The sequence below is a fragment of the Manis javanica genome, chromosome 2 (assembly GCF_040802235.1).
Source record: "Manis javanica isolate MJ-LG chromosome 2, MJ_LKY, whole genome shotgun sequence".
NCBI classification, from domain to species: domain Eukaryota; kingdom Metazoa; phylum Chordata; class Mammalia; order Pholidota; family Manidae; genus Manis; species Manis javanica.
In genome coordinates, this window is record NC_133157.1 from 112,679,116 (window position 1) to 112,692,107 (window position 12,992).

Genomic DNA, 12,992 nt, shown 5'->3' on the forward strand with positions numbered 1-12,992 from the left:
GCTGTCAATTTTAAATTATAAATGAGGTTCCTGGTAAAACAAAGTAGTAACGCTATAGCCTATAATTACATTTTTACTTGTATATATAAGAACTGTGTGCAAAGTGCTTTTCAGAGTGTAAATAAGACTTTGGAATAGGATATAAATAGTTATCCCTAAGGGTTAGTACCCCCAACTGCTTGTAATCAATCACAACTGCCTACATTCTTCATTTGCATTTTATTTATTTAAATACTAAGAGAAAAAACAATTTTCTGATACCAGATACCGCTCATTACAGTGGTTCAAACATAATCTAAAGGCTCTTTTTTTTCCTCCTTTTTCTTCTTCCTCCACTCTGTTTATGTTAGGTGTCATATCCTGTAGTCCTTGTGTATCCCTTGACTGACTTTTAGGGTAGCTGATTTAATTTTGCATTTTCTTAGTAATTAATTAGTCTACTTCCTTTCCTGTGGTTTTATTTTCTCTGGTGACAGCTATTTAGCCTACGAGCACTTCCATCTACAGCAGTCCCTTTAAAATACTCTGTAGAGATGGTTTGTGGGAGGTAAATTCCCTCAACTTTTCCTTATCTGGGTATTGTTTAATCCCTGCTTCAAATTTAAGTGATAATCCTTCTGAGTAGAGTATTCTCAGTTAGAGGCCCTTCTGTTTCATTTCATTAAGTATGTCATGCCACTCCCTCTGGCCTGTAAGCTTGCTGCTGAGAAGTCTGCTGATGGGCTTTCCTTTGTATGTGATCTTTTTTCTCTCTCTGGCTGCTTTTAATACTCTGTCCTTATCCTTGATCTTTGCCATTTAAATTATTATATGTCTTGGTGTTGTCTACCTAGGGTCCCTTGAGTTGGGAGATTTGTGCACTTTCATGGCCTGAGCAACTATTTCCTTCTCCAGATTAGGCAAGTTTTCAGCAATTATTTCCTCAAAAATGCTTTTATTCCTTTTCTCTCTTCTTCTTCATCTGGTACCACTTTAATGTAAATATTGTTCCATTGGGATTGGTCACAGAGTTGTCTTATTATTCTTTCATTCGTAGAACCTTTTTTCTCTGCCTCAGCTTCTCTGTATTCCTGTTCTCTTGTACCTCTGCTAATCTGCTTTTAAATCCCTCCAGTGTGCGTTTCATTTCAGATACTGTATTTTTCAGAATTCTCTCTCAAAGTTGTTCCTGAGATCTTGAATATTTTTCTGTAGCTCCATGAGCATGTTTATGCTTTTTATTTTGAAATCTTTATCAAGAAGATAGGTGATTTCAGTTTAACCAAGCCCTCTTTCTGGTGTTTGAGGGATCCTGCTTTGTACAAAATTCTTTTGCTGTTTAATAATTCTAATGATCACTATGGAATAATAACTTTGTGAAGGTGGCACCCTGTAGTGCCCAGAAGCTCTGCTCCCTGGATCTACCCCGTATTTGGAGCGATGGCAGGGTCGCAGGTACATAGTGGTCACTCCTGTCAGGGGCAAAAAGCTCTTTCATGCTTCCTGGCTGTGGTGCCTGCATCCACTGCCAGGTCCAGTGGGCTGAGCATGGAGGGAGGAACCTCTCTGTGTTATGCCCCTGTAGGTACCCTAGGTGGGGCTGCCCTCTGGCTGACCCAGTGCAGTCGTGGCATCAGGTGTGCAGACTTGTGCCTGCTGGGAGGAATGAGCGGCAAGCTGCCTATCACAGTGGTCTGCCTAGGCACTGCATTGCCAGCCAGGAGGATGGAGCATCTGATGGTCCTGAATGTTTCTATCCTGCTGGACTGAGTATGCAGGAATGATTTAGTCCATCGGTCCTTTCTCCTTAGCAGCAAGGTCTGTGCAATCCTTGCCCATTTAGCACCCATCTTGCTGTTGGGAAGTCTTTAAGAGTGCTTGGCTTTCCTTTGTCCTGGAGTGGCCAGTTGTCGGTTCCTGTTCTCCCCAAGCGGCTGGTATCTCAGTATCTCCGAGTATTCTGCCCATCTTTGCTTTCCAACCTCTCTAATCTCCAACAGAGTACCATGTAATGTGGGTTCCTGCTCCCAGAGCCAATCTCCAGGGGTGTGAGTTTAGTGGTCCTGGGCTTCTCCTCCCTCCCTGCTCCATTTCTCTTTCTCTCACCTGTGAGCTTGGGTTGGGGGAGGCCTTGGTCCTGTGGAGTTGGGGCTTTGCTATTTTACCCTTTTCTGTGAGGTCTTCTCTTTTCCCCAGATGTAGGCAGTCTTGCAGTCTTCTTTCGGGTCACTCTTTCAGGATTAGTTGTATTTGCTGTATTTTTGTTACATGTGGTTTTGGGAAGTGGTTTCTGCCTCAGTTCTCTCTCTGCCAGCCATCTTTTTCCCCTCCATCAGACAAGTACATTTTACATTTCTTTCAGATCATATAATTTTTCCTCAAAATCTGTGCATAGTGCTGTGACATCTTCAAAAGTAGAGCTTGAATTGGAGTTAACCCATCCATAGATCCTAGAGGAGCAGCTATACAGGATTTAGATTCAAATTCAGCAGCAACTGGAAAGAAACAGAAAAAATTATACCCTTTGTATAAAATACTTCAGAGTTAACATGTGTGAGTTAGTAAAAAAAGTTGGGACCTTTATGAGTGTTAAAAATGAAAAATATCTATATACAACTGCAGTACAAAATACAAGACTACTAGGAAATATAACTTGCCCATGGTTACACACAATTAATTCCTATTGTGGCCAAGTATCAGAGCTTCTGGTTTTCTTATTACAAGAGGGAACTGTAAAAGATAGATGACACAGTTCACCATGACAACCATATGCTATAAACCAGAAAAACAGACCAACAAGCAGATCCCATACAGTCAGGTATACCATGACAGGTATAAAACAGGGTGCTATTAGAACACACAGAGGGGACATCCCGGTTTTATGTCAGTATTCGTCGTTTGGTGAAGGTGACATATAAATTGATACCTGTAGGACAAGGGAAAGATGTGCCAGAGAGAGGGAAGAAGAGAGCTAGAGGTGAGGAAGAACAGTTGTGGAATTGTAAGTAGTCTACTTTTGGTGACATGCTAGCTTAAATGGGCAGAGTAAGGTAAGCAGCAAGAGATAACACTGAAGGATTTGGCAAGCACCAAATTTGATTTGGGTGTTTTTATTCCTTGCTAAGGTATTTGGTTTTGGAATTTTTCCTGAGACTAAAAAGGTAAAACCAATAGCTGTAGATTTAAATGTCACCCTTCAAGTGACACTTATTTGAACTGTAATTGCCTATTAGTAGATGAGTCTTAGATTTTGGCCTTGAATCACTACCAGAGACATGAGAAGCTGACAAAGCCCATGTGTTCAGAGAAGTGCAGGATGAGAGTTCTAAAGGAATAGCAGGAGTAAAGGAAAGGTACAGCCAAAAGTAACAGATCCACGGATGTGTTGAGGTTTTTAAAAAGCTATGGAACATGCTGAACAAATAAGGAAGAAGTATATTCTTCACTATTAATAGCTATGTGCTCACCTTTTCTCCTTACATATATATAAGAAACAAATATTTAATGTAATACCTATTATCCAAACAATGGAAAGGGTTTCTATTTACTATTCAGAGTTCTCTTCAGAAAGTAATGACATCTAAGTTTAATTAATAAATTTTGGTAACATACCTTCTTTTAGTTCTCTGGTTACATTTTCTTCCAATTCCTGCTTCATCTGAAATAAGCCAAATATTATTTGTAATTTTTAAGTTAAACAACACATTATCATGTAAGTGATAGCTGATGAAATATAGCCGTTAAATAATACTTTTAGAGACTAGACAACTTGGGGATTAAATGGAAAAATAATCACATGAATAAAATAAATTCCTATTTTAGATAACATCTGTAATACTATTTTGATTAATCTGACAAAAAGTACAATATTGGTGTGTTGAATATATGTAATTTCAGAAAGGTGATATTCGATCTTACTGGTAAGAAGAAATTTAAACAACTCAAGTCATATACACTGACTGCATTACTTTGCAATTCTTAGAAAAACTGCTCTGTATAAAAGCTTAATCAGTTTTTTTAATCTAATGAATTTTTCCTTAAAAAGGGCTTTCTATTCTTATACTTTTAGAAAATTAAAATCTTAAGGTATAATCTGTGCTATTGATTTTTTAGCACAGGATCTTAAATACATAAAATGAAGAAAGTGGGATTGTCGTAACAATGTCATGTAAAAATTCTGACAAAAAATTAAGTAAAATCATTTTTCTATCTGTACTCTGACTACAAAATCTCTTTTTATTCATATGGACACAAAGATTTCAGAATATCTGCTCGAAGAAAGGAAAAATAGAGAAACTACCAAATACCAACATAAATTACATTTTCCCAAATCTCTTTTCCTAAATATTTACTTCCTTGACCTTTATGTTGATTTCTGGGTAAGGACTGTGTTCTGATGGTGGAAGTAGCTCAAAGTCTGTTAAGCAGGAGAATACATCTGCAATTTTATTTATACTTTTCCATTTATTAAAAACAGAGAAAAGGGAGCAAATTATACACAAGAAAACAAAGTATCAGCTAGATTTAATGCAAAAGATTTTTCATTAGAAGGATTTTCTCACAATTGCTGGTCCTCAAACTATGTTCTTAGAAATCTAAGGTTCCACTGGGGACACTGCCACACCATCTCTCTAGCTGGACAGCTCTCCTTATCTCTGTTTTATGTAATAGTTTGATGTAATTTTTTATTTTTTTAAAGAAACCCTCTATTGTTTCAAAAAAAATTTTTAAGGTAGGAAATGCACTGATCTAGTCAAAGTCCCTACTTTTACACAGGAGGCAAAAAAAGCTCAGTGACACAATAGCTTGCCTAATGTCACAAAAACCAATGAAGTGCAGGCCAGAAATATAGGCTTTAGGTCATCCTAATGAGCTTAGAGTTTTACAACAGCGAGTTCCTCAAATTCAGAAAAAAATACAGATTTCTAACTGTAACTCAGAGAAAATAAATATGTAAAACCTTGTCACATAGCCCAGTAATGTTTTGGCTAGAGATACAAAATAGCTTTACAACTAAGTTATAAGTCTTAAAGTCATGAATAAAAATAAAGCAAGAGAAATTAATATCCTAACTCCTGTTAGCAGCCAGTATACTCAATCTGTAAGACACGGTTTTTTAAATCACAAGACAGGGACCTTGAAGACCAAAGTCTTTAGTTGGATCAAGGAAACTGAAATTGAGGAAATTCTTCTTTAAAAGAATTACTCATTTCCTCCAAATAAAATTTTGTTTACCAAAATCAACCAACAAGTAAATTATCCATGTGGTGGGTTGCTTATAGCAAAATTTGAAATGAAACACATTTCTTTACCATCTGGCATATTTTCTGTCCAACTTCTCATGATCAGTTGGTATGTACAAAGACATGATTAATTTCAATTATAATTTAAATCCAGTCAGAAATTTTAGGAGAACCTGCATTTCCCTGGCCTTAATTTTCCATGTGAAGAATTGCACTCTATCTTCTTCATGAGAGGCGAGATTTACCTCCTCACAATGGGTGATTCTGAGAAAAGGAACTAAGCAGCATGTACTCAGTTCTGAAACTCTTCTTTGATAAGATGTGTTTGCCCACAGGAGCATGAATTTGGGCCTGCTCTCTGCAGTAAGTAGCCTGTGCCTGTGACAGGTGTCAGGCATTTGTTTCCTCCATTTACAACTGTGTGGGGAAGTGGGATGAAAATCTGGGATGAAGTGTTGGGATGCCTGCCGTGTTGCACATTTTAAATACATCCTCTAATACGTTAGTATGTGTTAGTAATGAAACTCATAAGTCTCTTCATCTACCTGACTCCTGTGTTCTCAACTCAGGAGGTAAAGAGGGGTGTTATTTACCACCTACCCTACCACAGCTCCAACAAGAAGTATAACTACACAACACTTAAAAAACATTTTCTTCTACCTTGACTCTATAATTAATGCACATTGTTCAGAACAGCCTCCACTTTCAAGACAGAAAAGGGTGAAAGGAACTTTTAGAAAGAAATATAGTGAAGCCAATAATGATAGCAATAAATACATTATATGTTCGTTCATTCAACAATAATTTACTGAAAGGGTACCATTATAATTAAGATTACACATTGGAAAATGATGTTGCATTCTCCTTTTGAGACCAATTTGATAAATACATATATACTAAACACATACACACACAGAGTTAAGAGTTTCAATATCTATTGATGGTTTTAACTTAAAATTTGTTATTTTAATTTTAAATGTTACAAAAATAAATATAAAAATGTAATAAAGATTAAAGATGGCGGCATGAAAGGAGAGACAGAGGCTTCCTCATAAAACTGGATACAACTAGAAAATTTAATTGGCGCAAGTAATCCTGAGAGAGCAACAGGAAAGAGGACGGCGTCACACTGCACACACCTGGAGAAAAGAGCAGACCTCACCGAATGGAGTAACGTACCAGAGCTGTGGCTCTGCAGGACCCGAGCCCCTCCCCAACCCCAGCTCACTGGCGGGAGGAAGAGAAACGGAGCAGGGAGGGAGTGGAATACTTAGGACTGCTGAATACCTAGCTCCGGCATCCTGCACTGGGAGCACAAACCTACATTTCATGGTGCTTTCATGAGACTCACATGACTACCAGGTTGGAAAGTTAATACAGGCAGAGTTCCTGGGGACACTGGGATTCTGGCTGCTTGTGGAAAGCAGTGATCCATATCTGGCTGCTCTGGGACAAAAACTTATACCTGTATGACCGGCCCACTGGCTCAGGCAGTGGAGACAGGCACAGCAGCCAGAAGGTGGGGAACAGCTCTTTCCTACCCCCAGGCACCAGTACCGCTCCCCTGCGACCCCCAACATCACTTTAGGGGTTCAGCAGCTCCAGAATAGAGCTTCTGGACACTAGAGCGCGCCATATACAAACATGAAACGCCAAAGGAACCTTGTCCAGAGTAAAATTGTTAATACAACTCCTGAGAAAGATTTAAATGATATGGACCTCGTGACTCTTCCTGAAAGGGAGTTCAAACTAAAAATAATCAACATCCTAATGGAGGTAGGGAAAGACATCCAAGAACTCAGGAATGAATTCAGGTCAGAGATCCAATCATTAAAGAACACGATGGAGGGTATTAAAAGCAGGTTGGATACCATGGAGGAGACAATAAATGAAATAGAAACTAGAGAAGAGGAATACAAAGAAGCTGAGGCACAGAGAGAAAAAAGGATCTATAAAAATGAAAGAATATTGAGAGAACTGTGTGACCAATCCAAGCAGAACAATATTCGCATTATAGGGATACCAGAAGAAGAAGTGACAAAAAGAGATAGAAAGTGTCTTTGAGGAGGTAGTTGCTGAAAACTTCCCCAATCTGAGGAAGGAGATAGTCTCTCAGGCCATGGAGATCCACAGATCTCCCAACACAAGGGACCCAAGGAAGACAACACCAAGACACATAGTAATTAAAATGGGAAAGATCAAGGATAAGAACAGACTGTTAAAAGCAGCCAGAGGCAGAAATAAGATCACATACAAAGGAAAGCCCATCAGACTAACAACAGACTTCTCAGCAGAAACCTGACAGGCCAGAAGGGAGTTGCATGATGTATTTAATGCCATGAAACAGAAGGGCCTGGAACCAAGATTACTTTATCCGGCGAGATTATCATTTAAATTTGAAGGAAGGATTAAACAATTTCCAGATAAGCAAAAGTTGAGAGAGTTTACCTCCCACAAACCAGCTCTGCAGTCTATTTTGGAGGGACTGCTATAGATGTAAGTGTTCCTAGGGTTAGATAGCTGTCACCAGAGGTAGTAAAATTATGGTAGGGAGTGTGGAGCAGCTGATTGCAAGGCAAATGCAAAATTAAATTGACTATCCCCAAAGCCAATCAAGGGATAGACAAAAAGTATAGAATCTGATACCTAATATATAAAGAATGAAGGAGGAGAAATAGAAAAGAACCTTTAGATTGTGTTTGTAATAGCATACTAAGTGAGTTAAGTTAGACTCTTAGATAGTAAGGAAAGTAACATGGAACCTTTGGTAACCATGAATCTAAAGCCTGAAATGGCAATAAGTACATACCTATCGATAATCACCCTAAATGTAAATGGACTGAATGCACCAATCACCCTAAATGTAAATGGACTGAATGAGTCATGGAATGGATAAAAAAACAAGACCCATCTATATGCTGCTTACAAGAGACTCACCTCAAACCCAAAGACATGCACAGATTAAAAGTCAAGGGATGGAAAAAGATATTTCATGCAAACAATAGGGAGAAAAAAGCAGGAGTTGCAGTACTATTATCAGACAAAATAGACTTCAAAACAAAGAAAGTAACAAGAGATAAAGAAGGACATTACATAATGATAAAGTGCTCAGTCCATCAAGAGGATATAACCATTATAGATATATATGCACCCAACACAGGAGCACCAGCATATGTGAAACAAATACTAACAGAACTAAAGGAGGAAACAGACTGCAATGCATTCATTTTAGGAGACTTCAACACACCATTCACTCCAAAGGAGAGATCCACCAGACAGAAAATAAGTAAGGACACAGAGGCAATGAACAACACACTAGAACAGATGGACCTAATAGACATCTATAGAACTCTACACCCAAAAGCAACAGGATACACATTCTTCTCAAGTGCACATGGAACATTCTCCAGAAAAGACCACATACTAGGCCACAAAAAGAGCCTCAGTAAATTCAAAAAGATTGAAATCATACCAACCAACTTTTCAGACCACAAAGGTATAAAACTAGAAGTAAACTGTACCAAGAAAGCAAAAAGGCTCACAAACACATGGAGGCTTAACAACACACTTCTAAATAGTCAATGGATCAATGACCAAATTAAAATGGAGATCCAGCAATATATGGAAATAAATAACAAAAACACAAAGCCCCAACTTCTGTGGGACGCAGCAAAAGCAGTCCAAAGAGGAAAGTATATAGCAATCCAGGCATATTTAAAGAAGGAAGAACAAACCCAAATGAATAGTCTAACGTCACAGTTAACAAAATCAGAAAAAGAAGAACAAATGAGGCCTAAAGTCAGCAGAAGAAGGGACATAATAAAGATCAGAGAAGAAATAAACAAAATTGAGGAGAATGAAACAATAGAAAAAAATCAATGAAACCAAGAGCTGGTTCTTTGAGAAAATAAACAAAATAGATAAGTCTCTAGCCAGACTTATTAAGAGAAAAAGAGAATCAACACGCATCAACACAATCAGAAATGAGAAAGGAAACATCACAACGGACCCAACAGAAATACAAAGAATTATTAGAGACTACTATGAAAACCTATATGCTAACAAGCTGGAAAATCTAGAAGAAATGGACAACTTCCTAGAAAAATACAGCCTTCCAAGACTTACCAAGGAAGAAACACAAAATCTAAACAAACCAATTACCAGCAAAGAAATTGAAGCGGTAATCAAAAAACTACCCAAGAAAAAAAACCCTGGGCCAGATGGATTTACCTCTGAATTTTATCAGACATACACAGAAGATATAATACCCATTCTCCTTAAAGTTTTCCAAAAAATAGAAGAGGAGGGAATACTCCCAAACTCATTCTATGAAGCCAACATCACCCTAATACCAAAAGCAGGCAAAGACCCCACCAAAAAAGAAAATTACAGACCAATATCCCTGATGAACATAGATGCAAAAATAATCAATAAAATATTAGCAAACTGAATTCAAAAATATATCAAAAGGATCATACACCACAACCAAGTGGGATTCATCCCAGGGATGCAAGGATGGTACAACATTCAAAAATCCATCAACATCATCCACCACATCAACAAAAAGAAAGACAAAAACCACATGATCATTTCCATAGATGCTGAAAAAGCATTCGACAAAATTCAACATCCATTCATGATAAAAACTCACAACAAAATGGGCATAGAGGGCAAGTACCTCAACATAATAAAGGCCATATACGATAAACCCACAGCCAACATCATACTGAACAGCGAGAAGCTGAAAGCTTTTCCTCTGAGATCGGGAACAAGACAGGGATGCCCACTCTCCCCACTGTTATTTAACATAGTACTGGAGGTCCTAGCCACGGCAATTAGACAAAACAAAGAAATACAAGGAATCCAGATTGGTAAAGAAGAAGTTAAACTGTCACTATTTGCAGATGACATGGTATTGTACATAAAAAACACTAAAGGCTCCACTCAAAAACTATACTAGAATTGATATTGGAATACAGCAAAGTTGCGGGATACAAAATCAACACACAGAAATCTGTGGCTTTCCTATACACTAACAATGAGCCAATAGAAAGAGAAATCAGGAAAACAGTTCCATTCACAATTGCATCAAAAAGAATAAAATACCTAGGAATAAACCTAACCAAAGAAGTGAAAGACCTATACCCTGAAAACTACAAGACACTCTTAAGAGAAGTTAAAGAGGACACTAACAAATGGAAACTCATCCCATGCTCTTGGCTAGGAAGAATTAATATTGTCAAAATGGCCATCCTGCCCAAAGCAATCTACAGATTCGATAAAATCCCTATCAAATTACCAACAACATTCTTCAACGAACTGGAACAAATAGTTCAAAAATTCATATGGAAACACCAAAGACCCCGAATAGCCAAAGCAATCCTGAGAAAGAAGAATAAAGTGGCAGGGATCTCACTCCCCAACTTCAAGCTCTACTACAAAGCCATAGTAATCAAGACAATTTGGTACTGGCACAAGAACAGAGCCACAGACCACTGGAACAGATTAGAGACTCCAGACATTAACCCAAACATATATGGTCAATTAATATTCGATAAAGGAGCCAGGGACATACAATGGGGAAATGACAGTCTCTTCAACAGATGGTGCTGGCAGAACTGGTCAGCTACATGTAAGAGAATGAAACTGGATCACTGTCTAACCCCATACATAAAAGTAAATTCAAAATGGATCAAAGACCTGAATGTAAGTCATGAAACCATAAAACTCTTAGAAAAAAACAGAGGCAAATATCTCTTGGATGTGAACATTAGCGACTTCTTCATGAATATATCTCCCCAGGCAAGGAAAACAAAAGCAAAAATGAACTAGTGGGACTACATCAAGCTGAAAAGCTGCTGTACAGCAAAGGACACCATCAATAGAACAAAAAAGTACCCTACAGTATGGGAGAGTATTTTTGCAAATGACAGGTCTGATAAAGGCTTGACATCCAAAATATATAAAGAGCTCACGCTCCTCAACAAACAAAAAGCTAATAATCCAATTAAAAAATGGGCAGAGGAGCTGAACAGACAGTTCTCCAAAGAAGAAATTCAGATGGCCAATAGACACATGAAAAGATGCTCCACATCGCTAGTTATCAGAGAAATGCAAATTAAAACCACAATGAGATATCACCCTATACCAGTAAGGATGGCCACCATCCAAAAGACAAACAACAAATGTTGGTGAAGTTGCGGAGAAAGGAGAACCCTCCTACACTGCTGGTGGGAATGTAAATTAGTTCAACCATTGTGGAAAGCAATATGGAGGTTCCTCAAAATGCTCAAAATAGACTTACCATTTGACCCAGGAATTCCACTCCTAAGAATTTACCCTAAGGATGCAGCACTCCAGTTTGAGAAAGACAGATGCACCCCTATGTTTATTGCAGCACTATTTACCATAGCCAAGAAATGGAAGCAACCTAAGTGTCCATTAGTAGATGAATGGATAAAGAAGATATGGTACATACACACAATGGAATATTCCTCAGCCATAAGAAGAAAACAAATCCTACCATTTGCAACAACATGGATGGAGCTAGAGGGTATTATGCTCAGTGAAATAAGCCAAGCGGAGAAAGACAAATACCAAATGATTTCACTCATCTGTGGAGTATAAGAACAAAAGAAAAACTGAAGGAACAAACAGCAGCAGACTCACAGAACCCAAGAATGGACTAACAGTTACCAAAGGGAAAGAGACTGGGGAGAATGGGAGGGTAGGAGGGATAAGGGTGGGGAAGAAGAAAGGAGGTATTATGATTAGCATGTATAATGTGGGGGTTGGGGGAAAGGGGAGGGCTTTGCAACACAGAGAAGAGAAGTAGTGATTCTACAACATCTTACTATGCTGATGGACAGTGACTGTAATGGTGTTTGTGGGTGGGGCTTGGGGTAGGGGAGAGCCTAGTAAACATAATGTTCTTCAAAAAAAAATGTAATAAAATCAAGTAAGTTTGCCCATTTAAACCACTGCAATTCATCATCCAATTGTAAGTAGGCTAATGAATGAAGGAAATTCTGACACTCTCCATCTACTTTGCTAATACCACTCAGCCTGCCACCGTATTCACCTGCAGACTTCCCACCCAACATTCCCACCCTGGCAGGTGCCCCTCCAATTGGCTTTCATCCTACCACAACAAATATCTATGTATCCAACATAGGAGCATTTAAATATCAACACACACATAAAGGGAGAAATTGACAATAACACAATAATTGTAGTGAACTGTAACAACACTAGACCTATGTCAATAGATTGATAATCCCAAGAGATCAGTAAGGAAACGACTTGGAATGATACAGCAGATGAACTTTAACAAATATATACAAAACATTCCTTCTAAAAACAGCAGAATATATTCTTCTGAAATGGAAATGGAACATTCTGCAGGACATATCACTTGCTAGGCAATAAAAAAGTCTCAATAAATTTAAGAAGACTGAAATCTTAGCAAGCATCTTTTGCATTTACAATGGCATTAAATTAAAAATCAAGTAGAAGGAAAAACCCTGTAAAAAACAAACATGTTTAGCTAAACATGTTATTAAACAACCAATAGGTCAACAAAGAAAGAAGAAATAAAAAAATACCTTGAAACAAATGAAAATGGAAACATAACATTCCAAAATCTTAGGGACACAGCAAAAGCAGTTCTAAGAAAAAAGTAATTAGCAATATGGGCCTACGTCACGAAAGAATAAAAGCCTTAAGTAAACAATCTTACCTTACTCCTGAACTGAAGAACTAGAAAATAAC

At 38.0% G+C, this 12,992-nt stretch overlaps 1 protein-coding gene across 1 annotated transcript in view; it reads right to left on the minus strand.

The window, feature by feature from the left end:
• Positions 1–200: 200 nt before the first annotated feature.
• Positions 201–12,992, minus strand: part of LOC118970136 (ankyrin repeat domain containing 26) — a 60,501-nt gene continuing 47,709 nt past the window's right edge. Inside the window, exons 5-6 of the mRNA XM_037006026.2 lie at positions 3,592–3,637; positions 201–2,474 (exon numbers count right to left, since the gene is read on the minus strand). Coding sequence (XP_036861921.1) covers positions 2,338–2,474; positions 3,592–3,637 — 183 coding nt within the window. The 3' untranslated portion in view covers positions 201–2,337. The remainder of the gene's footprint in view (positions 2,475–3,591; positions 3,638–12,992) is intronic.